The sequence below is a fragment of the Lynx canadensis genome, chromosome C2 (genome assembly GCF_007474595.2).
Source record: "Lynx canadensis isolate LIC74 chromosome C2, mLynCan4.pri.v2, whole genome shotgun sequence".
NCBI lineage: Eukaryota > Metazoa > Chordata > Mammalia > Carnivora > Felidae > Lynx > Lynx canadensis.
Window position 1 is genome coordinate 33,617,867 of NC_044311.2, and position 25,611 is coordinate 33,643,477.

The 25,611-nt window shown below is 44.7% G+C and overlaps 1 protein-coding gene and 1 pseudogene across 1 annotated transcript; both read left to right on the plus strand.

The window, feature by feature from the left end:
* Positions 1–393: 393 nt before the first annotated feature.
* On the plus strand, positions 394–19,836 carry CLDN18 (claudin 18). Its single transcript, XM_030330267.1, has 5 exons — positions 394–744; positions 11,503–11,667; positions 12,302–12,419; positions 16,560–16,670; positions 17,648–19,836. The coding sequence occupies exons 1-5, from the start codon at positions 525–527 to the stop codon at positions 17,817–17,819; spliced, it is 786 nt and encodes a 261-aa protein (XP_030186127.1). The 5' UTR covers positions 394–524; the 3' UTR covers positions 17,820–19,836.
* Positions 19,837–24,912: 5,076 nt separating this feature from the next.
* LOC115522760 lies at positions 24,913–25,233 on the plus strand (annotated as a pseudogene).
* Positions 25,234–25,611: the final 378 nt, after the last annotated feature.

The window sequence follows — 25,611 nt, forward strand, 5'->3', positions numbered from 1 at the left end:
TTATGAGCTGTGGAGGAGGAAATGTGAAAGTCTGGTTGAAGATGGAGACTCCTGGGGCCTTTGTTTTAAGTGATGTCAGCCTAAGGACATTACTCTCTGCCGAGCAGAGCCTAGAAGAAAAGGCTGTGGGGGCTGCCCGCGGCGCTGGACTCGTCACCTTTCTAGCCAGGCGGTGGCCGGCGTGCTCGTGTCACAGCCAGAGCCACGGACAAGGGAGGCTGAAGGCCTTCAGAAAGGGTGTCCACTCCAACCACTCTGCTCCCACACCAGCTGGGCCTGCGCAGCTCGGCGGACAAGTGCCTCTTGGGGCCGCTTCCCTAACAAATGAAAACATAATGCCCTTGAACCAAGAGTGAAACTGAACTATCTAAGGAAAACAGAGTGAGCAAACACCAAGAGCCGAGGGAAACCATCTGATTAGGGCAGCTCCGCTCAGGAGCACAACTGGCCCACGCACACCCTGCACAGCAGGAAGGTGCAGCTAGACCTCGGGCGGCGGGTGGAGGGCGCACGGGGCCGAGGCCATGTCCACCACCACGTGCCAAGTGGTGGGCTTCCTCCTGTCCCTCCTGGGCCTGGCGGGGTGCATCGCCGCCACGGGGATGGACATGTGGAGCACCCAGGACCTGTACGACAACCCCGTCACCTCCGTGTTCCAGTACGAGGGGCTCTGGCGGAGCTGCGTGAGGCAGAGCTCAGGGTTCACTGAGTGCAGGCCCTACTTCACCATCCTGGGCCTTCCAGGTAGGCCCGGCAGCACGGGGGCCCTGAGCAGGTGAGGGCCGGGGAGGGGTGTCTGTGCTCCCTGCAGCCAGGAGGGACCTCAGAAATCACACCAGGGACTGAGCCTCGCTCCCCACCTCTGGGTATGACCCTTGCAGCTCAGAATAAAAGGTGTGAATAAGAGAAGTTGGCTCCATGACAAAGAGGGCTAATAGTTGTCCTGGAGAAAATCGGAGAATTCATACTCAAGTCAAAGGAATTGCGGGTGGTGAAAAGAATGGGATTTGTTGTAAGGGTAAGCATGCTCATGATACTAGAATAGACTAATGGTCCTCAAAGGAGAAAATTGTGTGCATGTGTGTGCATGTGACTTGCTCTTGCCTGCACATACGTGGGAGCAAGGAAGTAGGTTGTGAATTATTTTCTTCTAGCCCAAAACGCTTATGGAGAACTAATTTCATTTCATTTTCAATTCAATTCAATTTTGCTTTGAAAAGCTGGAGTCTCTGAAAGTGTCAGAAAATGTATATTGCCATTAAATTATAAATATCCTTTTTTTTGCTTTGCGTTAAGAGGTTCTAGTGTGCACTCCTAAGAAACAGTGCATGCCAGAATAAGTTATAATTATATTATAGTAATTTCATAATATAAATATAATTATAAATGTGACATCTTTTCACCCCTGAAGATGAAGTTAAACCCCTGCTTTTAATACAGATAATTATTTCAAACATGCACATAGGAACTTTGCATTCTAGATATTATGAAAGCGACTCGTATTTAAAGAAAGAGGGTGGGCAAAAAGAAAATAAAAGGTCAGTCTAATCAGTGGCTCCAGGGAGTGGCCAAGATAGGAGTTTGGTGAGGAAGGGAAGAGTGTTTGATTTGCCACTCTGAAACTAACACCTTATGAACAGGTAGATGGAAATAAACTTGCACGAAACTGTTAAGAGTCTTCGAAGCACTTGAAATTGAATGATGAAAAGCAATTCAACTAATTTATCTTCATTTTTGGAAAGAAAAAGAAGATGGGTGACAGAGCAGAACTGGGGTTTTTACTGCATTTTGGAAGCCATTCCTATTGCAGGACCAGCAGGATCACTAACTGAGACCTGCTTAGGGAAGCAAGGCAGGTGGGACCTGGCCACAGGAAGACAGCGCAGAGGGATCATGCTCTCCTGTGAAGGGAGAGGTCAGAAGGGAGGAGGTGCAAGACCATAGACTGTCGAGTCACATCTCATTTTAACTATTAAAAGAAGATAAAAGGGGCGCCTGGGTGGCTCAGTCGGTTTAGCATCCAACTTCGGCTCAGGTCATGATCTCGCAGTTCATGGGTTCGAGCCCCGCGTCGGGCTCTGTGCTGTTAGCTAAGAGCCTGGAGCCTGCTTCGGACTCTGTATCTCCCTCTCTCTCTCTGCCCCTCCCCAGCTTGTGCTCTCTTTCTCTCAAACATACATAAATGTTAAAAAAAAATTGTTTTAATGAAGGAAAAAGATTGACCTCATATTCAAAATTGAGGCATGACATCCCATAACTTCATGCTCAATAACCTCAGCTCAGGGCCAAACCACACATTACCAATCTCTTGCTGATTCTGTTTCTTTCCACACATGGGGCCCCACACCATCCTGTCTGATCAGCCCCTATTCTTCTTGTCATCTCTCCTCCTCACTTAGGCTTATATCCTCCTTTCCTACAAGATCTTATGATTCTGATCATTCTCAAGTTCTGTCTCTCCCTGGGTCACTGACAACCAAATGAAAAGAATACATTTTACTATCACCTGTCACTCTTCGTCTTTCTCAGTCCGGTTTCTATCCTTCATCTCTCTAGAGTGTTTGCTCCTTTGACTATGGCAGATCGGGTAGAATCTTCCAATCACCGACTGCCAGTTCTCAGTTCTCATCTCTCAGGCATTTTAAAACTCAAACCCTCCCATGGTTCCCCCATTTGCAGCTTAATTAGGTGTAGACATGACTGCCTGACACCCATGCCCTCCTATCTCCCTCATCTTGCCTGACTTAACTCTTACAATTCCTCTGCCCCCCAGCCTCTGCTTCTCCCTGTCCATTTACTCTACCCTGGGCTTGATCCTGGATACCCATTTCTCCCACTGCCAAGTACCCCCTCCACCACTCCACTGCCATCTCCATGAATCTTCTCATATGCAGGGTCCAGCCCAAATATGACCTCCTTTGTGAAGCCTCCTCACAGCCCTAAATTGAATAGGATCCCCCAGATCTCTGTACCAGACCCAGGCACTCTAATAACATTGGGCACATTCACTCTCGTGACACTGCTCGCAAGTTGGAAGAGCTGAAAAGCTCCAGGCAGCCATCACAGAGACATATCCCAGTCCTGCCTGTCTGAGTCAGGGGAACAGGATTCCACCAAAAGCCAGGAAAAACATTTCTTGGGCCTGAATATGCAGAAATGGAGATGCTTGAAATCACTGTTAATGTATGGCCATGGAGAACAGCATGGATTTAAGCATAGCAAGGCTTCGGGTGCTTGGGTGGCTTAGTCGGTTAAGCGTCCAACTTTGTCTCAGGTCATGATCTCGCAGTGTGTGAGTTCGAGCCCCGTGTCAGGCTCTTTGCTGACAGCTCAGAGCCTGGAGCCTGCTTCAGATTCTGTGTCTCCCCTCTCTCTGTCCCTCCCCTGCTCGTGCTCTGTCTCTCTCAATAATAAATGTTAAAAAAAAATTAAAAAAAAAAAAAGAATAGCGAGGCTTTTGTGCAGCAAAAGTGACTACAATGTAAATTGGCATCCCAAAATGCAAATATTTGTTTGGTGACTTAAGATTTGGCTGACTAATGTAGGGGACGGGTGGGAAGACTGCCAGAAGGAATAGGCTAAAAAGACCCTCAAAACCTGAAGGCAGGAACATAAGAAGACGGAGCAGCCAGAGAGAAGGCCAGAGGGTGGCCCAGAGACACTTGTAGGGCTCCGGAGGAAGCTGAAAGGGGTAACATTAACTACTCAGGACCTGGCACCTAGAAGGCATTGAAACAGCTGCTGAGAACATTTTCTTGAGCATGACAAGGGGCCGAGGGAAGAGAGACTGAAGCAGAGGAGCTGGGTGAAACATCCAGAGACAGAAATGGAAGGTTGAAAGTTTAATTTTGACCTAGAGCTCAGGGGAGTACCAGCCTGCAGCAGAGAATTAAGCTTTAAAGTTACTATAAAAGCATGAGGCAGATACCATTGTAATACTTCAGTTAACAGTCATAATAATCACTTCCAATTATTCAATTCTTCCTAAGGATAAGCTCTTTTCTTGCAAAATCTCACATACCCTTCATTCATCTGATAAAAATGTATCACGTTTAGTTGGAACTTACAGCCATAGAATAATTTAATTCCATTCGACTAGCTATATTATGTAACCTACAGATAGATTAATGAGGTAAATGGTTGTAGTAGCAGGACTATTTACCTATATATGACCAGCTCTGTATAATTTATAGCCCAAGACGCCCTCTCATTGTATTCCAAACAGTCAGAGCAGCATGTCACTCTCCAAGGACAGTGCCCAGAAATAAAACCGACCATTTCTTGAACTGCACATAGACCTACCAGTTGAACCTTCACAGCAATACAGGGTAATGTGTACCAGCTTTGTTTTTACAAAAGTGGAAACTGCGGCTCAGATATGGAGACAAGGTAAGGTGCCCAAGCTCCCATGGACAGGAGATATCAGATGCAGGAAATGAACACAAGGCTGAAATGCTTCCAAGTCTGTGTCTTTACCCTGCCCATGCTCAGGCCCTGCTTCTACATTCCAGATACAAGGAGCTGCCTTTAGAATTGAAGAGACTGGCCTGCGCTTGAGCACGCTAAGAGTAGAGGGTACATCTGCACCTTGACCCATTTATAGCCATATCGTCACAATGCACAATTAGGAGTACCGAGTTTAAAGAGTGGATGACTTGTGTGTCATTTCTTCCCACCCACCCACCCCCTGCCCTGGAGACAGTGGGGGGAGGAGAGCAGAGGGCTGTCAATGAACAGGGTGGAGAGGAGGCAGAGACCTGGCAAATTCATGTCCCTGGTCCCATGATGACATCATAGGCAAGTGATATTTTTTCTAATGTGTTTGCAAATATTTGGATTGAATTTGGTGCCATGGCAGGGCCTTACAGTTAAAGGCAGGTGAACTGGGATCAAGGGCTAGCTTGGCCAGCTAGGTCTCTCAACCTTGCTCTCCCCATCTGTGAAATGCCTCACAATAAGGCATTTGTGTGAAAGGGCTTTGCAATCCATTTAGCAGATCTGGTTCTTGGTGTCAGTCAGTCATTACTGCCCTGTCTACACCACCCAAATCTCTCAAACAGGACATTTGATCTTCCAGGGTTTTTTTCTTCTCCAAAATCAAGCATCTATTATGAATCCAAATACCCAAACCAAATATTATTTAGGGTACTCTTTTCTTCTTTCAGTCCCCCATGCTACCCGTGTTCTGGCACATCAGTGATTCCCAGCGTCTTTGCAGGCACTAAAGGTCTTGAGTTTTCTTTCATACAACTGGCCACATTGGCCCCCTTTCTCTAGCAATGTGAAAAACCAACAGCCACTGAAGACCTAAAGAGTGTCCCATCAACCTGCCAATCATATTTACACACCCAGGAATGGGCGGTTTTAGAGAAACCACATTTAACCCAGGAAACAATTCTACAAAATCTAAAGCACAAATCCATAAAGGAAAAAAAAATACCAAACTGCTTTCCAGGACCCTTTCTAAAGGAGCCACCTGGTGTGTTTCTCCTTACGATTGGCTATTTGACATTAAGTCCAGTGTTCCTGATCCTGTGAAACCAGCTTGTCTTTCCCCGATGTCTGGTGGAAGAAACTGGCCCTAAGAGGTAAAGGGGTTATAAGTTAGTGATAAACTTGAAATGAAACTGGGGGGAGCCCCTTGGTTTTTGGTCAAGCTGCTTTCCCCTTTCTTCAAGAAAGAAAGCTATTTTGGCCCAAACATACCTTTTTAAATATGTGGACAGACATCCAAATGTGTCCCCACTAACATACATCCGAAGATCCCACAGAGAACTGAGGACACATCTGCAAAGCCGGAGAGGACCTGTACCTGAGACGTAAACTGTGACCGCTTGCCCTATGCAGATGCAGGAATCAGAACACGTCCTCAGCTTGTGATTGTGGTGGCGGTTGCATTGACAAAAGGGCAGCCACACGCAAAGCATCAGGCCCTACTGTGGACTAGTCAGTGGGGGGGTCTCCATTTCTTGGTGGAGACACACATGGCCAGAGTCACATAGCTGGACCCCACCTTAGAGTCAAAAAGGAAGGACAATGAAGACGGCGCCTCACCCCTCACTGTCTCACCTGCCCCTCCTCCTCGTTGCCAGCCAGATCTTAAGTCCATTTTTCCTGATCTTCTCTCTGCCTTGGCCCAGGACTTACGCTTCCTACTCTTCTCCAATCTGCTTCCCCTCTCGCCCCTCATCCTCCCTCATGCACGGCTTTTTCAAATCCTCAACCATATTCTATCACCATGTGAGAGGATTCACGTTTATACAGTTAGTACCAGCCAAAGTCATGTGGGGTTGAAGAAAGAGAACTTCTCTTTAGGGAAGGGGAGGAAACCGACATTGGTTGAGCCTGGCTTGGTTTTATGCTGGTGCCAAGCAGCAGCTGGTCCTCACAACATCTTTGTGCAAGAGATATCTCTATCCAGCTCCAGGGTTGAGGAAATGCAGCTTCAGTGAGGTTAAAAGATTTGCCGAATGCCACCTACCTGGCATCACACCGTTCTGTAGGATTTCATGGGACACAAAGGACTTCCATATTGGTTCCCTGAGATGTCAGGAGAAGCTAGGCCCTCTCACCCTTGTTCTGAAGGGCCTTTTCTCTGAGGCCTGGCCTCAGATTTCCCTTCTCTGGGCTCCCCTCCTTTGGACTCCTCCATCAGCCTCCCCTGCCTCCAATCTGAAGCCAAGCTGTGCCTGAGGTATGGGTCCTCTCTAACCACCACCAACAAAAGCCTCAGCTCCAGGCCTTTGGCTCCTGGTGATTTGCTGTCTCATAAGCCTCACACCCACACGCCAGCTAGCTCAGGGATGTCAGCCCCTGGGAACTCTTTCCTCTCAACTCCCTGCTCTGAGCACCTCCTCCTGAGCCTCTTGAGGGTTGTTTTCCCAAATTATTCCTTGAAATTTTATGTTATTGAACAATTCAATGAAAGTCTCTAGGGGTGGAGGCAAAACATTAATATTTCTTTAAAAGCTCCCCCAAGAGATGCTAAAGTGCAAGCAGGGTTGGGAACCACACCCAAAGGCACCTTGCCTGTCAGTCCATAGCTAGTTTGGGGGAATAAGATATTTTGCAACAGGGAGGGAACACTGAGTTCCCATTTTTCTGTTTGCTTCTGTCAGCTCTGAATCCTGCCCACCCTTCAAGTCTGATAATGCCTCATTGTTCACTGGAAAGAATGCCGTAGTCACACCTTTGGTGCAGGGAATCAGTCTATAGAGCCGTTGACTCACCTGTTATCAGCTGATAAGCTTATGTGCCTCTTGCTCAGAATAGCAATAAGAGACAGTGTGGCTAAAAGAGAAACCTACCCCCTTTGGGAGCAGTTTCTCTGGGTACCTATCTATGGAAGATTAGAATCCCAGATGGTAGATTCTTCCAGCTGGAAAGGAAGTTCAGGTCACCCCCATGCATCTCCATTGTCATTACTAGACATGGCGGGGGGGGGGGGTTCTAGCAATGAGTGGTAGAGAACATTTCTTCCTACTTCCTGGAACCTGCCCCCATCACAGCTCCCACTCTCAGAAGCACCCCTCAAGGGATCTCCGAAGCAAGGAAGAACTTGGTCTATGCATCCAGGCCCAGGATTGTGACTCTGACAGTGGTCCCACAAGTTATAAAACAATGTTGTGTCTTTTCCAACCACGGGCTAAGAGAAATGTGCTCAGGGTGAGGGTGGACCCCTGATTCAAAGCAGGTGCCAGTGTTCATCAGAAATCCAGAGGTCAAGAGATAGCAGGAAGGAGGGGCGCCTGGGTGGCGCAGTCGGTTAGGCGTCCGACTTCAGCCAGGTCATGATCTCGCGGTCCGGGAGTTCGAGCCCCGCGTCAGGCTCTGGGCTGACGGCTCGGAGCCTGGAGCCTGTTTCCGATTCTGTGTCTCCCTCTCTCTCTGCCCCTCCACCGTTCATGCTCTGTCTGTCTCTGTCCCAAAAATAAATAAACGTTGAAAAAAAAAAAATTTAAAAAAAAAAATAAAAAAAAAAAAAAAAAAAAAAAAAAGAGATAGCAGGAAGGAAATGAGGCCTTGCCATGCATACCTGACTCAGCAAAGACAAGAGGGCATCTGACAGCCTGAGGCAAAGGCTGAGCAGGACAGGCTGGCCCAGGCTCCAGTGCCCAAGGGCTCCTGTGGCACAGCAACAGCAACTCTCCATACGAGGCAAGTCCACAGTGATTTCACCTCCCACTTGCCAATCTCACAGCCCTTCTAATGGATGGGCTGAACGGATGGGATGAATGGACTGATTATATAGCTGCTTGTAGAATTCTCTTCTCAGCAGAGAAGCAAAGTTAAAATCAGAAGTTGCTTCAGGGGAAGAGAATCAGAATCAAGCGGCATAGAACTAGAGTGGCTGGATACCATCATCTCCACAGAGAGAAAGTTGACAGGCAAGACCATGTGCCTCAGCCACGGCCACCTCATGATGTGTTTTCAAGAACAAACATTAAAACTACTCAGTCTAAAGAGTTAATGACCCCACCCTTGCTGAGAGTCCAGGAGAAATGTTAATTTGTTATAGAATGAGGAAAGGACATCCTTTATCCTACTTAGTTAATATCGTTTATTTGGTTTTTGTTTGGTTGGTCGGTTGGTTGGTTGGTTGGTTTTGGTTGGTTGGTTAGTTGGTTGGTTGGTTGGTTTTGGTTGTTTTAACCAGATGCCTTGCCAGGTGTTTCCCAAAGGGGATAAATGATTTTGTTTTCTGAATAGCTTAAGGCTTAAAATGTCAGAACAAGAACAGATTTTAAAATCTCCAGCAAGTTTCTGGGTGGATTTGAAGTTCACAAGAGGCCCATGAGGACAAGATGAAGAGAAAGTCAAGCCCCTTCCTCTTTCCATATGTCCAGTTTTCTGGTAGTAACATACACATCAGTATAGCCTGGAGGATATTTCCTGAAGCCTGGGGCTGCCCAGCAAATGTCCTGTCCATACCTGTCCTGAACCAGGCTTGTAGTAGTATAATTGTATGTGTTAAAGAGAACTAGAACCACATCATAAGCAACTATGAGAATAGATACTCCCAAAGTGAAAAGAAATTTGAAGTTCAAGATTTCCAATAAAAATATGATCTTCCCAGATTGTAAACCGCTTGAAGGCAGTGACTATTTTTCATGAAACTTTATATCTTCTACAACATCTGACATAGGGTTTTGTAGAGAATTTGATGAATGAATGAATGAATTCATGGATGAGTTATATTATTATGTAACATATGACTATGAGCACATACCAACATGTGCTGAGTGAAAACACAAAAATATAAATGAATACACAAGTACATGACACACGCTTGCATTTGTTAATAAGGGAATGAACAGAATGTTTGTTCCCAGTATCCTGTGGGGCCAGCAAAACCATTGAGCAAGGCTTTAGAGAACAAAGGTGGCCCTCTAGAGCCCTCCTACATTAAGAGTGGATCCAAGGGCAACTCCAAGGCCCTCATTGGTTCTCTTTGCCCAACTGGGGTCACCACAGCTCTAGCATCAGAACTCAGCTGTAATCTCAAGATGCCAATGTTAATCGATTCAATTCTTCCAGGGATGAATGGTCAGATCCTGGAGGATTGATCCACACCATAAACCAATATATTTATCCTGCAAATATAGTTGCTAATAGGACCACGACTGATTATATAGCTGCTTGTAGAATTCTCTTTTCAGCAGAGAAGCAAAGTTAAAATCAGAAGTTGCTTCAGGGGAAGAGAATCAGAATCAAGCGGCATAGAACTAGAGTGGCTGGATACCATCATCTCCACAGAGAGAAAGTTGACAGGGCCTCCATTCCTCAGACAATGCCAAAGGCTCTTTAACGAATTCTGAATGATCTGCCTCTCCTTTTTCAGTATACTTCATTGATTCCCAATTCTTCCATCATGACAAGTTGCTTTGTGATACACACCTTAGAGTGAATAAGCTGGCAGCTCCATTGATATTGGCCATATTTGAGATGAAAATCTTCCTGGAGAGATTAGAGAGAAATTCCTCCCAGGACGTCCTTGTCTTGAGAGTCACATTCACAAATAAAATCTCCTAGGACATGTTATTCCCTGAGATGATTTTTAGATAATATTTCTTTATACATTTTTAGCGTCCATTTTAGAGGTTGATATTTCATGGCTGAGTCTCCGAGTTTGGAGGATACATTCTCTTAGGTGCTTACAGATCCCTGTACCCTGATGGCAGCCTGTTTTTCCAGGATTAGGTACCTCAAAGGAATGTACTGTGATGGGAAAAACAATTTGGAGATAGTTCTGGGTTTGACCCCCAGCTCTTGCTTGTCCCTCAAAATATGTCCTCGGGCAAGTTCCTGAATCTCTCTGTCTCGATTTCTTCAATTATAAAATGAAGGTAATCATATCACCGACATTGCAGGGGTTTTTTAATGTGGACTGGATTTGTTCATGTCTGAAAAGCGACTTATAGCTTTCAATCAAAAGTAGCAATTGGCTATGATAACTAGGGTAAGACAGAGCTTTCTGCTTTGCTTCACACAATTCTTCAGTTCTGCTCCACCAGAAATACCCACACTTCGGGCCTTTCCCTCTGGAAAACACCAAGACTCATTTGTCTTTCTTTTGTAAATGCATTATGCTTGTAGCGGGCATGTTTAATGACTGTCTTTCCCCACTTCGACATAAGATCCGTGAGCGGAGAGACCATGGCTGACCTATTAATTACTGTCATCCCTGTGCCTAGTCATAGGGGCTCAGAAAAAAACTGTTGAGATGAGTCAGTGCACATTAAGGACACACTAGAAACCACTTTGGATTTATCTGGAGGGGAGGCACTGGGGGAGAGTCCCAGCAGGATCTACAGCTCCCATTGCTTCCTGAGAAGGGAACTGCTGATAAACTGGTCATGTTGAAAGGCCTGTGAGTGATATAGCAGTCTGTTATATATACCCAAAACCTACAGCCTACCCTGACTATAGTAGTCCCTTTGGAAACAAGCAAAAACGTGGTGCCCTTAGTATATCACCTAGTAACCTTGCTTCATCACACGCTATGAATGAATATCGGGTTTTTCTAAAGCGGACGCAACAATATGAAGCAATGAGCCCATATGAAAAGACTAGAGGAGAACGATGTTTGGGATAGAAGCCAAAGTCACGCAGTTTTACTATAAGCTCTATCAGTAATTTTTCATGTCACCTTAATCAAGCTATTTCCTCTTCCTAGACCCCAGCTTATCAGGCTTTAAAATGAGGAAATGAAATAGCTATCCATTGGTTGTCCCTACTCCCAACAGTTCATGATTTTTGTCATTCTACAGACAACTGTGTACATGCAGGTCCTTCAACAATCAGAGGATTGTATGTGGTGGTTTTGCATTTCTCACAATTCCACATCCCCTGGCAATGACAAGGTTCGCATTTTACGGACTTGTTATTTCTCAGGAATTGGATGCTGGCTGATTGTGGTTGCTTTATTTTGTTAAACTAAAGCCTGGTGGTCATGCAGAGGTGGTCTCATCTGTCTGCTGTGTCTTGCCTCTTGCCCCACAGCCATGCTGCAGGCAGTGCGAGCCCTGATGATCGTGGGCATTGTCCTGGGTGCCATCGGCCTGCTGGTGTCCATCTTCGCCCTGAAGTGCATCCGCATAGGCAGCATGGAGGACTCTGCCAAAGCCAACATGACACTGACCTCTGGGATCATGTTCATCATCTCAGGTAAACAAGCAGCCAGGGTTCCCTCTCTCAAATGCTTTTCTGGGAATGTCAAAGTAAAATTATTCTGGCAGAGGAAACATGGTTTCTCCCTATTGAACATGGTTTGAACATGGATCAGAATTTTACGCACTGGGATTCAAGATCTGAGGCTAGAGCCCAATTATGCTCTACAGAATGATCATGAATGTTAAGGTCCCCCTTAGCTGCCATCTGATTATTATAAGAAATTCTCAGTCCTAAGGTAGCCATGTGACTCAGTCCCTAAAGACATTATTTTGGCAAGATTCTTGAAAATGATTTTAAGGAAAGAGCACTTGACACCATCGAAGGACCAAACCCCAAATATTTGTATTACTAATCCTTTGTCCCAAGATGCATGGAAAAACCCCTTTCTGCACACATACAAATCCCTCCACAATTAGAGAGATAAGAGAATCTAAGCACTCTAAGAAGGTCTAACATAATGTCTAGCACATAGTGGGAATTCAATAATCAATGCTTGGATTAGCTATTCTGTTATATGAATGGAATGTTCGCAGTCTGCTCATCTAAACTCATTTCAGCGTACATTGCCTCAGAAACGTTGTGATCCCTTTAAAGCTGACTCTGGAGCTTTCTTGTATTTTGCCCGCAGGTCTCTGTGCAATCGCTGGAGTATCTGTGTTTGCCAACATGCTGGTTACTAACTTCTGGATGTCTACAGCGAACATGTACACTGGGATGGGTGGGATGGTGCAGACTGTTCAGACCAGGTAAGCTTCCAATCTAGTCTTAGTACCCCGTGGTGAATATTGTTATAAAAATCCTATTAAACACATATGCCTAATGTGACTGTCAGTGCCTGAAATAGCAAAAATTTATCAGAGGCAACCATGCCATATTGTAAATCAACAATGATCTGTAAATTCATAAACTTCATTTCAGTGAAATATCCTTGGTGCTATGACTTGAGGCTGAGCTGACATTTGCATTGAAATACAGCGACAGTTCACAGTATTTATCTAACATGCTTACACAGGCCCCATTGTGGTGGCAATGAAACAGGCACTATTAGCCCAGGCATGTAAATGAGCATCAACCCACATCCCCAGACCATGACGGGAACCTGACTAGGGACAGGTGAAAGCTTGAGTAGAACTGAGAAAGGTGCAGTATAGGTGAGAAGTAATGTTATGTTTCTTCCTTGTACAGCTGCCTCTTCTTCTCATTCATTCATTCATTCATTCTACAAATGTATAGAGCACCTGATGTGAGCCAGGAGCTGTTCTGAGAGCTGGGGATAAGACAAGTTCCCCATCCTCATGGACATTACAGTCTAGCTGAGGGAGACGAAACCCCACTATAATTTGGTGTCTGAAGGAGGGTAGAACTTTTAAACGCTGGAAGAGCAACTCTAACACCTATATTCATTTAGCCACTTCAAAGGGACATATTTCAAAGCAAGAAGCAGCAGTAAATTCTTGATGGAGAAAAAAACCTTCTTCTGAGACAGTGATGTAAATATCATATCTAAGTGACCCATCATCTCTGGAGTGGATACACTTGGTATTTCTCCAGCCACACCATCATGGGATACAGACAGGGGATGAGGTTGTATAAATCCATTACTTTCTGCCTCCCAGGAACTCCAGTCCCCATCCATGTTCCTGCTTTGTTTCAAGAATGAGAAGGAAGTGATCCCCATAAGCTCCCCTCATCCTCTCTGTGATCTTCCCACGGTCTCTTGGTTATAAGGGCAACTTAGAAGTACGCTGACCATGTTTTCCTGGGACTTTACCAGTTTTAGCACTAAAAGTCCCACATCCTGGGAAACTCCTCCCTCATGGGGGCAAGTCAGGATGGTTGGTCAACCTACTTAGAAGAGCCTACCTTACCCAGAGTATCTGGGCACCTGTGTCACTGCCCCTGCCAAGAGGAGTCACCCACCCCACTGGCACACAGTGCTAATACCCACATCATCCTCTCACACCATCTCCCTAGAACCTACACCATCCTTCAGTCAGGCAACTTCAGTCCTGAGATTGAGACTATAGGATTCTAGAATGTTCACCGAGTGCCTTCCTCCATAGATGGGCAGCAGTTTTTCCCTTCTTTCTGTTTTCTCATCCTCTCTACCCAGAAGTCACACAAGACAACACAGCTGCCACGAAAGGTCTTGACAGTGAACTGATGGGCTTTCTGGTACCCCATTTGGTCCCAGCATCCCATCCTCTGCCAATGCCGTGTTAAGGGTACCCAGCTACAAAGTGCCTGCTATCATGCTATTCAGAGCTTGTGAGGTGTTTTGTATTAGCCTAAACACTTCATTTTATAACTTGAATTATTCACTACTTTTTAAAAATTAGAAGTGTCATATGTTGGGTTACTCAAACACAGAGCCTGAAAAACAGATTCTGAGGTTTCATGTGCAAGTGATATATTAAGGAAGGGGAGACCGGGTAGGGAGTGAGGCACCCAGGACAGAGAAGAGGGTAATTGCAATGAATTCTGGGACTCAGCCCAATCCTGGGGAGCTGTAGGGCATGAAACATACCTCAGAGTTGTCTTGACTCCCAAACTTTCATACTTCAGCGCCAATCAGCCTCTGTGCACATGGGCAAAATGGCTCCAGTGGCTAAATCAAAACCTGACCTCCAAAGGAAAGCATGGGGGCCAGCAGGCAAAGGCAAAGACCACAGGAGCTGAAGAAGAAACACAGAAATGGTGAAAGGGACATAAGGGACACGGGCAAAGCACCATTAGTGTTTACTACAAGGATATTTCACACCATACACACATACATGCACACACACACACACACACGTATGCAATCCGTTTTTCCAGCTCCTTGTAAAAGAAAAACATCAGATCCAGCAGTACTGGGCCCTCGCTCTCTATGGCAACAATCTCTGCAGCTGCAAAATAGTTGCCCTCTTAGCAAGAGCTCACCCTCTCCAGTTTATCCCCACCACTCTCAAATGTCCCAGCGCTGAGGCCATTTATCATTATGCTTGTGGGGGTTTTCCCCACTTCACTCATTTAAATTTCTTAGCTGTCCTAGTTAGGTATTTAAGTTTGCTAACCTTGACCAAGAGGATCTAAGTGAAAGAAGGAGACCTCAGTCCTCATGTTCCCCTTGCCCAGAAGATAGTATTAGCTTAATGATGAACAATGAAGGCTTTGGAGGCAGAAGGATCTGCATTTGAATTTCAGTAGCTCCTGTGTCCTTCCTGGGTCTTTGGAAAAGTTACTTAGCCTCTCTAAACCTCAATCCCCTCCTCTGTAAAATGGGAGTGAGAAATCCTGCAAAATGAGGCTGTTGGAAGAATTAAATGAGATTGTGATAAAGGTGCCCATCACAGTGTCAGTAAGGGCTCAATAAATGCTAGTGATGGTTGTCATCATTAACATTATGTGGCCACTCGACCATCTTTAGAGGTATCAAGGACAGGGGTTCTGTCTGCACCAGGGCTGAGGGACCAAGACTTCCCCCAGGAGATTTACGCAGGGGCCTCTCGGGAGGACGCCCAGGAAAAGGTTAGGTGTTAAGCCCCTAGCCATGCTGGGGAGGGCCAACAGGGTGGGATGGGGTTCTTCATTCCAAGCCAACAGCTTTCAAAACAAATGTCTGTCACTTCCAAGTCCAAAGGAAGTAAAAACTGCCTGCAGATAAATGTTCTTCCAGAACTTTTTCAAGCCCTGAGCTCAGTCTGCCAGCTTTGCCCTTTACATTACGTTTGGTCATCAGGCTTATATTGCTTACTTTGATCCTGCTAAAATGTGTGTACTTTTAAAGCACATCTAGAGGATCTTATTTTCTTAGGTTGTGGAGGTCTGCACACACATTGCTGTCTTCCAGCTACTGGTATAATGTTCTTAGTTGGTGACTTTTAAACATACTAGTGATTCATGGTGTTCCACAGACAGCCCCATGCTCTTTGGTGGACACGAGGGGACAACCTCCAAGGGCAGGTATCCGCCATGCTGAGCTGTCCTTTTCTGTGGGGCTCTTGGAGATGAAGGGAAAGTTGGTAACTTTCTAACCAACGGAAATACCCAGTGACATCCTAAAAGTTTTTGGCCACTCTCCCCACTGTCCACAGAGGTCCGTGTGGAATCAGAATTATTCTATTCTCAGGAGACTTGGTTCTCGGACAATCCCAGTCAGATCTAACTGAGTCCCATGGAGGGACTGAGTTCCCCTGGGAGGGAAGGGCACCAGCACTGGAGTCAGACCGCCACAGGTTTGAGTTCCAGTGCGAGCTGGACTAGAAGCACCATGAAAGTGAGGGCTTGGTCACCCCTGCATCCCAGTGTGCCAGGGCAGTGCCAGGCACACGGCGGGAGCTCAACACATACCTGCTGAACAAATGAGTAAACAAATGAAAGAATGAATGGTCACTTCACATTAGTTCTTCCTGACGATAATGCTCCTACCTGCGTGGACGGCTGCCAGGGCTACTTGAGTTAGGTAAGATGAGAGCTTACTGGCCCACAGTAAGAACTCGAGGGGCCAAAATTCCTTCAGAAATAATAACTTCAGACTGCTTCCATATCTCTCAGATTTCTCTTGCCAAACCTTGAAGACACCCCCCACCCAATGCCAATAGGGAGGGAGGGGGATTTCCAGTGATGTTTCTCTGAGAGTAGAGACTTATAATTAATTCTATGCCTGAGTGATGCCAGGGGCCGGAAAATCCCACAGCCGTTTTACTGACTAGCTTCAGTCCCACTTCTGTTCTCCAGGGTCCCTCGTTCAGTCAGCTGTGACCCAAAGAAGCGTTCAGCGGCATGGTCAGGGATAGGTGTGGAACCCCCAGGAGGGCTGACAGAGAGGATGGGCATGGCCAGGCACAGCGGGTAGGGTCTGAGAGTGGAGTCACCCATACTCATGGCCTCACTTCCCCCCTCAGGTACACCTTTGGTTCGGCCCTGTTCGTGGGCTGGGTCGCTGGAGGCCTGACGCTAATTGGGGGTGTGATGATGTGCATTGCCTGCCGGGGCCTGGTGCCTGAGGAAACCACGTGAGTCTCCCCATCCCAGTGCAATCAGACATTTCATCCGAGTCCATTTTAAAGTATAATTTGCAGCCAGAAGGATCAGTCTGGGTTTTTGAAGAACTTTATTAACTGAAGGATCCTGAGCCTTCTCTTTTATGGGGGACCTAAAGAACAGAATAGGAACATTTCAGCTGAGCAGATTTAGGAATAATCCTGTTTGAGAGAGAAAAATATCCCTCCAGGTTCCCTCAGACTCCAGGATTCTGTAACTCTGTGGTTCTCAGCTGAAAACAATTCTGCCCTCCACGGGGTATTTGGCAACAACTGAACACTCTTGATTGTTGCAGCTTTGGGGTGGGGTGGGGGTGATCCTGGCATCTAGTGGGTGGGGCCCAGGGATGTTGCTAACCCTTGCCCAGTGCACAGGTCAGGCGCTCACAACAAAGAGGCATCTGTTCCAAAATGCCAAAGTACTGCTGCAGAGAAACCCCACTGTAACCCCATAAAGGGGCTCGGAGCTGGGAGACCTCAATCCTAGTCCAGTTCTGTGCTAACTAGTCCTGTGAGTTCTAACAAGTCATTTGCCTTCTCTGGGCCTCTGTCAGCTTACCCATAAACTGTGCAGATTAGAAGAGATGGGCTCCATGTATGCACCTTCGCACTCACAAATTCTTGGATTTTTTTTTTTTTTTTTTTTTTTTTGGCCTAACCATGTTCCCCTGGACATTGTTTCTGGTTCAGCTTCATTTTAATTGATTAACAGCAGGAACTCACTGGTCACTAAGACTGGCTTAATACAAGGCAAGAAATTCTGCTCCAATGCAGAGGCAGAAAAGCTGGTGTCTCAAAGCCTGGGGGTGACCACCTGTCTCAGTTTGCCCAGGGCTAAGGGTTTCCTGGGACACTTTCAGGGCTAAAACAGAGATATTCCAGGGGAAATGGAGTGGCTTTGCCTCTTATCAAATACATCTGTGGTCACGGAATGTTTCTTTTTCTCTCAGCTACAAAGCCGTGTCTTATCATGCCTCGGGCCACAATGTCGGCTACAAGCCGGGAGGCTTCAAGGCCAGCACTGGCTTTGGGCCCAACAGCAAAAACAAGAAGATATACGATGGGGGTGCCCGCACAGAGGATGAGGTACAGTCTCATCCTTCCAAGTACGACTATGTGTAACTCCAAGACACCTCGGCATGGGCAGAAGAACCCCCCCCACCAATTAGAGTGCACTCGAAAAACAAGGAGATTTTACCTTGACTCCTGATTGCTTTTGACTCACAGTTGGAAGTTAGAAAAGCCTTGATTTCATCCATGAAGAGGCTAGATGGTCTGGGCCACATGTCTCTGTCTCTAATGCTCCATCACAAAAACAGCCGAGTTATCAGATATGAATTAGAGGCTATAGTTCACAGTTTCCAATCCTCTATTTTTTTTTTTTAATTTAACCTTCTTCATCTGATGATAGAATGTGGTTTGAATTCCTATCAGACAATAGCCCATCAATGATCTATTTCCCAACTCATCCCCAGAACAATTCTGAAAGGAAAAAAGGAGAGTCGATCAAAAGACATCATTTTCTGCTATTTGATTTTAACCTCCCCCGCCAACCTGGCTACTAATAACACTGATTGAAGAAGAAGTGATGGCGAAAGAGATATGTAATGTCTCCAGCTCATTATCTGAGTTTTCTTACACTGTGATCTTGAACATTACCTGGACCAAAGTGATTTCAGTTTGAAGAAAGCTCTCTGCTTTTGTTGGCATCTGCTAATTCCAGCAAGACACCCCCCAGGGGTCGCCTGACCTCTCCACTGCAGGGCATCTTTCTGTCGCAGGCCAGAAAGTGTCCCTAGAAGAATGAGGAAAGATATTTGTGGGTAATCTGAGTATATTTGGTATTCTAAATATAATTAGAATAAATAATATATTAGTGAAATGATACACTGTCTCTGTGAATTAGCCTCACCCCTGCACTTGAATAGAAGAAAAAGAAAAAATAATGGCTTTTGATATTGTCAATAAGGACTTTGTAAAATCGCACTTAAGTTTGAATTCCATGAAATGCTCACTCATCCGAATTGTTTCCCTTGAGCTCTCCAGGACTGTGACGATACATGATAAATACAGTGTAACCCTGTAAAAACCAAAGGATGAAACCTAGGGAGTGAGTTGAAACAAGTTCTTTTGAAAAACAAGAAAACGTGATGACCCTGAATGTAATGTTACATTTCCAAATGACACATGCCCACACTTGCATGGCCAGAGGTCACATACTTGGCATTGTGGTTACCTTTGTTACTGTGAGAGCTCTTCCCTTCACTAAATTTACCTACAATCGTTGCCACATTGGATGTTCAAGAACCAAAAGCTCTTTGCAGCTGCACACCTTCCTGGTGTTCACATCACTGCTGTAGGAAGCCTACACTCCTTCCAGGTTACCAGAATTCTATCCCGACACCAGAGCCAGAATAGTTACCCTGGGAATTAAGGTGGGGGGGGGGGGGGGGAATCTCTCAAATTACCTAATCAGGGAGCAGCAGGCAATGGGGGAATCTCACCACTGGGTTATTATTTGGGGGAAAAAGTCCTCACATCAACGTGCATATAAAAGTGGCCTCTAAGGAGATGGTGAATATTCATAGGGGGCTTCAGGTGGGACGGATTCTGTCTGGGGAAATGCAGATCACAGCCCATTCAACAGAAAGGAATTTTGTTCACCAATGGCCAAAACAAACTCAGAGACCCTGCTCACTGAGACAGCAATGGTTTGAGGCTATCTCAGATAGAGTATTCATGGAACTCATTGTCTGAGACGGGATAAAGGATGAATAGATAATCAAGAAACAAACCAAAAAAAAAAAAAAAAAAAAAAACAACAGGGATGGGGAAGACAAAACTGAACAACCTAGAGCATGGAGATTGTAAAGAGTTCTCAGTATTTGACTTGAAAGCCATGGGCACAATGAGCTCTCCTTCCTACCACCAGAAAGCCGTGGTCAGGTCTGAGACACTGAGGTGTGTCTCAGGTGGGTTTTTAATTAGCACATTCTCTATCCAACACGTCATTTGAAAGCCTCTATGGAGTTAGACTGTGCCTTGTAATTTTGTTGTTGTTGTTGCTCTGTCCTATTGTATATGCATTGACTATTGACCTGCATGTTTTGTTAACTATTAAAAATACTATGATCTCACATTTGAACAACTGCTGCTCTTTTGTCCTGAGCTTCAGGAAGTGGAGATGGAAGTCTCAGCACCTCAAAGCTGAGGGTATCTTCCTGGAGTGTTTCTCATTGCAGAATCTGTCTGCTCAGCTGTAGCCTGGCTGCCTGGAGGCCAACTAGATCTGATCCAGCCCAGTTAGTGGTTTCTGAAAGTTGAGAAGCCTGAATAAAAAGGGATTTCCTGAGCAGCCAGGCATGTGGCATGGGATCCAAGAACCACATTTAGCCTGTCTGACCCTTAGTGCACCAACCTGAAGCGTCTAATGTCATTGGCCTCCCCATGAGCTAGTAAAACAAGAGAGCCAATGCCTGTCCTCTTAATGCTGTCAAGAACTGGGTTCACCAGCTCAGTTAGCTGTACTCACTGAGGCTGAATCAAGCTTTGGAAGCAACATGAGCTATAGAGTCAGAACAGCCCAACCTCAAATCCAGGACACACCACTTGTATTAGGTTGAGCAAAGGACTTAATCTCTCTGAGGGTGGGTTTCTATGGAATGGGGATGATAAGCATAATGGAATAATGCAGGTATAAACACTCAACTTGCATAACTTTAAGACAAGCTGGGTATTGACTAAGGTAACTAGGATACCTGAGGCCAGCGTTGGCTTCAGACACAGCTGGATCAAGGAATATGACCAAGATTCTACTTTTTCCTGCCCATACTTCAATTCTGCTTTCCTCTCTGTTGGTTTGCTTCTGGAACAGGTTGTCCCCACAGGATAGTAGTGATGGCTGCTCATATTTCTCAGCCTATGCCATCTTTCAGCGAGGGTGCCTTGCCAAAAGGATGTATCTCCTCTCTGATATCTGTAGGAGAAAAAAAATCCTGATAAAACTTATTGGACTATTTGAGTCATGTAGCCACCCCTAAATATCTTCATATAACCAGAGCAGTGGTATTTAGCTTAGCCTAGCCTGGGTCCCACAGTCAAAATGTAGAGACTTGTTATATGCCATTAAGGACCAAGAGTCCTTAGAAATCAGGCAAACTCATTGCTTTGCCTCATTTTTTTACACCTTTGGTTGAATCTGAACTCCAAGAAAAGTTCAGAGGCACAGCGTCTGAAACCTTTCTGACCAGTTACCAAACAGCATATTTATAGCACAGAGGGAGGATCTGAGAGATTACTCTGGTTCTCACAGAAAATGGATAATTTAAAACCAAAAAATGGCAAAAATGTGACATTCAACTTTAAACCAATGGGATTACAAAACTGGTTAGTAGAAAACTGTCCTCGGTTATATAATTTTGAGCTATTCGAGTTTAGATTTCCTAAGATTAGGGACATTTTGAAGACTCTCATGCAAAGACATAAATGAAGGAATCAAATCATAACATACATGTTCAAAATGTGACTCACTATCATTATCCATAAAATTCCCTGGCGAATCCCAAGCTATGAACTACTGAGTATTCCTCTGTCATCACCTTGAGGCCCAAAAGGAAGGAGGTATAATCAATGTCTCCATGGGATGGCCAATTCTTTCACCTTTTTCTAGGGTAATACTCAGCCCCATCCCGCCTCCACAGAACATTACACAGGGTCAACCATTGCAATGACCGCAGTTTTTGCCAAAGCACCTGGCATTTCAGAGCCAACACTTTCCACTGGACAGAACACTGAGCTTGGAATCAGAAACCCGAACTTGTCCTGACTCCAAGGCCAAACAGCAGTGTGAACTTGAAGGATCGACAAGAATTCACAACATGCTTTCATTAATTTTGCATTGATTCTTTGTGATCATCAGTACTGCATTTAATTCTTTTACATGCTTCATCTCTACCCCTCCAACAGTCTTGATCTCACTAGCCTCCAACCTGTGACCAGTCTGAGTGAGGGGCCCAAAGCTCCCAGACACGGGTCCGCAACCACACACACACACTCACACACACAAATGAACACTCACAGATACACACAGTCAAACACCTGGTTATGTTTCTGGATCCTCGGCAGGGTCCCTAATTTATCTGATTTTTTTCAACTCTTGGGCATTTACATGTGCCTCAGAACTGCTTTTGAACTATTCCATTCCTTGAGCTGAAGCCTGGCTGATTTTTCCTACTTACCAACCCACAGTTAGAAAGGAAAGAGATTATTCTCTTTATAATAGCTCAAATTATGGAGCACCTGGGTGGCTCAGTCCGTTTAGGCGTCCAACCTCAGCTCAGGTCATGATATCGCGGTCCGTGAGTTTGAGCCCCACGTCGGGCTCTGTGCTGACAGCTCAGAGCCTGGAGCCTGTTTCAGATTCTGTGTCTCCCTCTCTCTGTGACCCTCCCCCATTCATGCTGTCTCTCCCTGTCTCAAAAATAAATAAACGTTAAAAAAAATTTATAATAGCTCAAATTAGTATGAAATAAGCATTAAAATAAGCATTAGGAGTTGAAGATAAACCTTTTGTTTAATATTGAGTGCCAGATACTATATCATGGGGACAAATGTCCACTAAAGTATTTAATTTAGATACCAAAAAAAAAAAAAGTTCTAACAGTGATCGCTTAGTGTGCATACCACCACAATACTCCAAAGTAAAAGCAACTACTACCTAATGAACAAATAAAATGAAATCTCTTAGCCACCCCTACCATAGGGGTTGCTAAAAGAAACCAGACTTCTTCCTTAGAGAGCCTTCCAAGGAAAACTGGGTCCTGTGTGGAAACAAGGAACATACAGGTCCCTTCCATAGAAAATAACATATTTTGTTCTGTCAACCTATATTTTTGGAGGACTATAAAGATAATGTTATATCTAATATAAAATAAGGCTAAAAGTATTTGTCCTTTAATCCAGCAATCTCCCTTTCTCAAATTTCCCCTAAGGAAATGATCATAAATATTTATGCCTAAAAATATATATCATTTGTTTAGAATAGTAAACCTGGATCCAAAGAATTTTTTAAAGTGGTTGCTTCTGGTTAGGGATATAATAATACTTTTTCTTTATATTTTTCAGACTTTTCAAAAATTTTCAACAATATTTTCATTTTATACCCAGAATAAACTACCATTTCCTGAGCAGACATTAAGAATGAAGAAGAAAGCATTGATGGCAGAAATGACTGCTAGAGAAACACTATTTTGAACCTTTAAAAAAAATACAGATAATTATAAATGTTAATATTACTATCATTATCATCTGTTTAGATCTAGCAGATCTCAGAGATAGGTTCAGGCACTTTCTGTACACTGGCTCCAATCCTCAAAATAATCCATGAGACAAGTATTATTATGCCTGTTTCACAGATAAAGAAATCAAACTCAGTGAGGCTGAATCTTGCCCAAGTGATGATCAACTGTCCTGGTTTGTCCAAGATTATCCTCGGTTTAGACTGAAAGTCCTACATTTCCAGGAACACCTCAGCTCCCAGCAAACCAGGATAGCTGGTCACCCTATGTCAAGGCTACATAGCTAACAGAAAAGCATGGCTCCACACCTCACTCTCTTTCTAATATGCTGGAGTGAATCTCACTAAACAGGTAAAATACATACAAAGGAAAGAAAGAAAAAAGGAAGGAAGGAAGGAAGGAAGGAAGGAAGGAAGGAAGGAAGGGGCAGGAGGGAAGAGCAAATCAACTTTAAAGAAAAAAATATTTGCCTATGAATCCAACAAGCATAATGCTTAAAACAGCACATAGCAAATTCTATTTTTTAATTAATTTATTTATTTATTTGAGAAAGAGTGAGCATGAGAGAGAGGCAGAAAGAGGGAAAGAGAGAATCCCAAGCAGGTTCTGTGCTGTCAGCACAGAGCCTGACACGGGGGCAAAATCTCACCAACTGTGAGATCATGACCTGAGCTGAAATCATGAATTGGACACTTAACCAACTGAGCCACCCAAGGCACTCCTGCAAATTCAATTTTTAATTCTCAAGTTAAAAAAAATGTCAAACAAGAGCAAATCTATTGTAAATGGTGGACAGATGGTAGGAATGGAAGAGAACATTAGGTCCCTTCTGAGCTGTCACATTCACCTCAGCTAAGCTCTCAGGGTGTTAGGCAACATGTGTGCACAAAATTTTAAGGGTTCTAGGGCCAGAGAGGACTGTGGTGTGATGCCACCTGAAAGGCAGGGAAAACCCCAGGGCCCCCCAAAGTGCTGTCTGCAGGTAAAAATCCTCCAGTGGTAGCAGCTGAAGGTCCCCAAGACTGGGTTTGGGCCAAGGCCCATGTCAACTTAGCACTAATCTTAGGTTGGGGCCCCCAACACTGGGGTCTGAGTCAGTCTCCACCAACCTTTGAGAGGCTTCCCATTCCTTTCTTGTCTCAAGTGGAGCTGGATATGACTGGTCTTAGGTTTGTGACCAGTCCAGTCTTCCCCTCTTATCAAAGCTGCCACCCTTAGTCCTTGTTGACGATAAAAAAGCTTATTTGTTTTACTTGACAAGCCAACTTGAATTTCCCCAAAGTATTTTTTAAAAGGTGAAATATCAAACATATTAGGCACGTAGGACTTTGCTACCTATACTTAATGGTCGAAGGAGGACAGTTGCCATAGCAATGGCTCTGATAAGAATGATGGAGTGAGACTGGAGGGTGAATAAAATACCATTATGGGGCACAGGCTGCCCAGCCAGCCAGCCTCTTATGATACTGGGAGTGTTTGCCCAAGTCTTAGGAGTTAAGTCATAATTGAGACAGAGAGAGAGAGAGAGAGAGAGAGAGAGAGAAACAAAAATGTCCAGTTGTAAACAAACATTTTGAGGGGTGGGAGGTCAGAATATGGATGGAGATATTTTGAACATCAGCAGTGAGTGCATGTGACTGTCTTGTCACTAGGACTGGCAGAGCCCTCCCTCCAGTGGCTTTCTTGCAGACAGATCGTCCCATCTACCTGCAGAGGGGCACAGCTGATAGAACACAGAGAACCCGATAAAGGTTCATGGAGAGTTGGCATCACAATGACCCTGACAGCTTCCCTGGCAACATCCAGCAAGATTCTACCTGGCTCATTCTCTGAGACCCAGTAGTTCCATTCCTGGGAATCTGCTCAAAGGAAATCGTCCTGACCACGGTCCTGCCGCTAAGGGAGTCCTCGACAGAAGAATGGTGTACAGAAAATGTGAAAAGAAACTTGATACTGCTATCACTCCAGACACGTGTCTTTGCACATCCAAATACACAAGCACATCCACATACTACAGAAAGTGGTAAAAAGAAGCTGAACAAAAATAAAGCCCTGACTTCAAAAAAGCAAGAAATCAGTCACATAGAAAGAATGAGTTCTCCACTTGGAGAATTTGTAAAAGTTCTCTGCACTACCCAGGTTCCCATTCCTGGCAGGGCTGTGCCTACAAAAAGGGCATCCGTATGATGTGGGGAAAATAGGTTTTAGACGCCAAAAACTACCAGAAAACATCTGTCTAGATATATTGGTGAAGTTTCTGTCTTTCTATAAGATTTTACTTTCTTCTTGGACTTTTGAAGGCATAACATAGATGTTCAAGTTACAAAATAGCATGTTGTAAAACAAATAGTTAAGTTTAAACCAGGGAAGTTGATCAGTGTTCATTCTTTTACTCTCAGGAAGTTTCTGAACAACAGCAATAGAGTCTTCCGCCTTGAATTGTCATTTTCCTTACAAGCATTTTATTGAAGTGGAATAGGTGGCAAATTTAATGGAAAATAAGATGTCCCTGTTCTGTATGTACTTCTTACTTAACCTTATTCAGATCATTCTTATTATCCTCTACTTTGTAAGTATTGCACAAGTGAGATCATTGACATTTGCCTCTGAACTTGGTG

Bases quoted from the DNA above. Each gene is read 5' to 3' on its own strand.
- CLDN18 (XM_030330267.1), top strand. From the start codon at position 525: ATGTCCACCACCACGTGCCAAGTGGTGGGCTTCCTCCTGTCCCTCCTG. The intron at 12,420-16,559 runs GTAAGCTTCCAA...TTCCCCCCTCAG, and splicing joins GTGCAGACTGTTCAGACCAG to GTACACCTTTGGTTCGGCCC. The intron at 16,671-17,647 runs GTGAGTCTCCCC...TTTTTCTCTCAG, and splicing joins CTGGTGCCTGAGGAAACCAC to CTACAAAGCCGTGTCTTATC.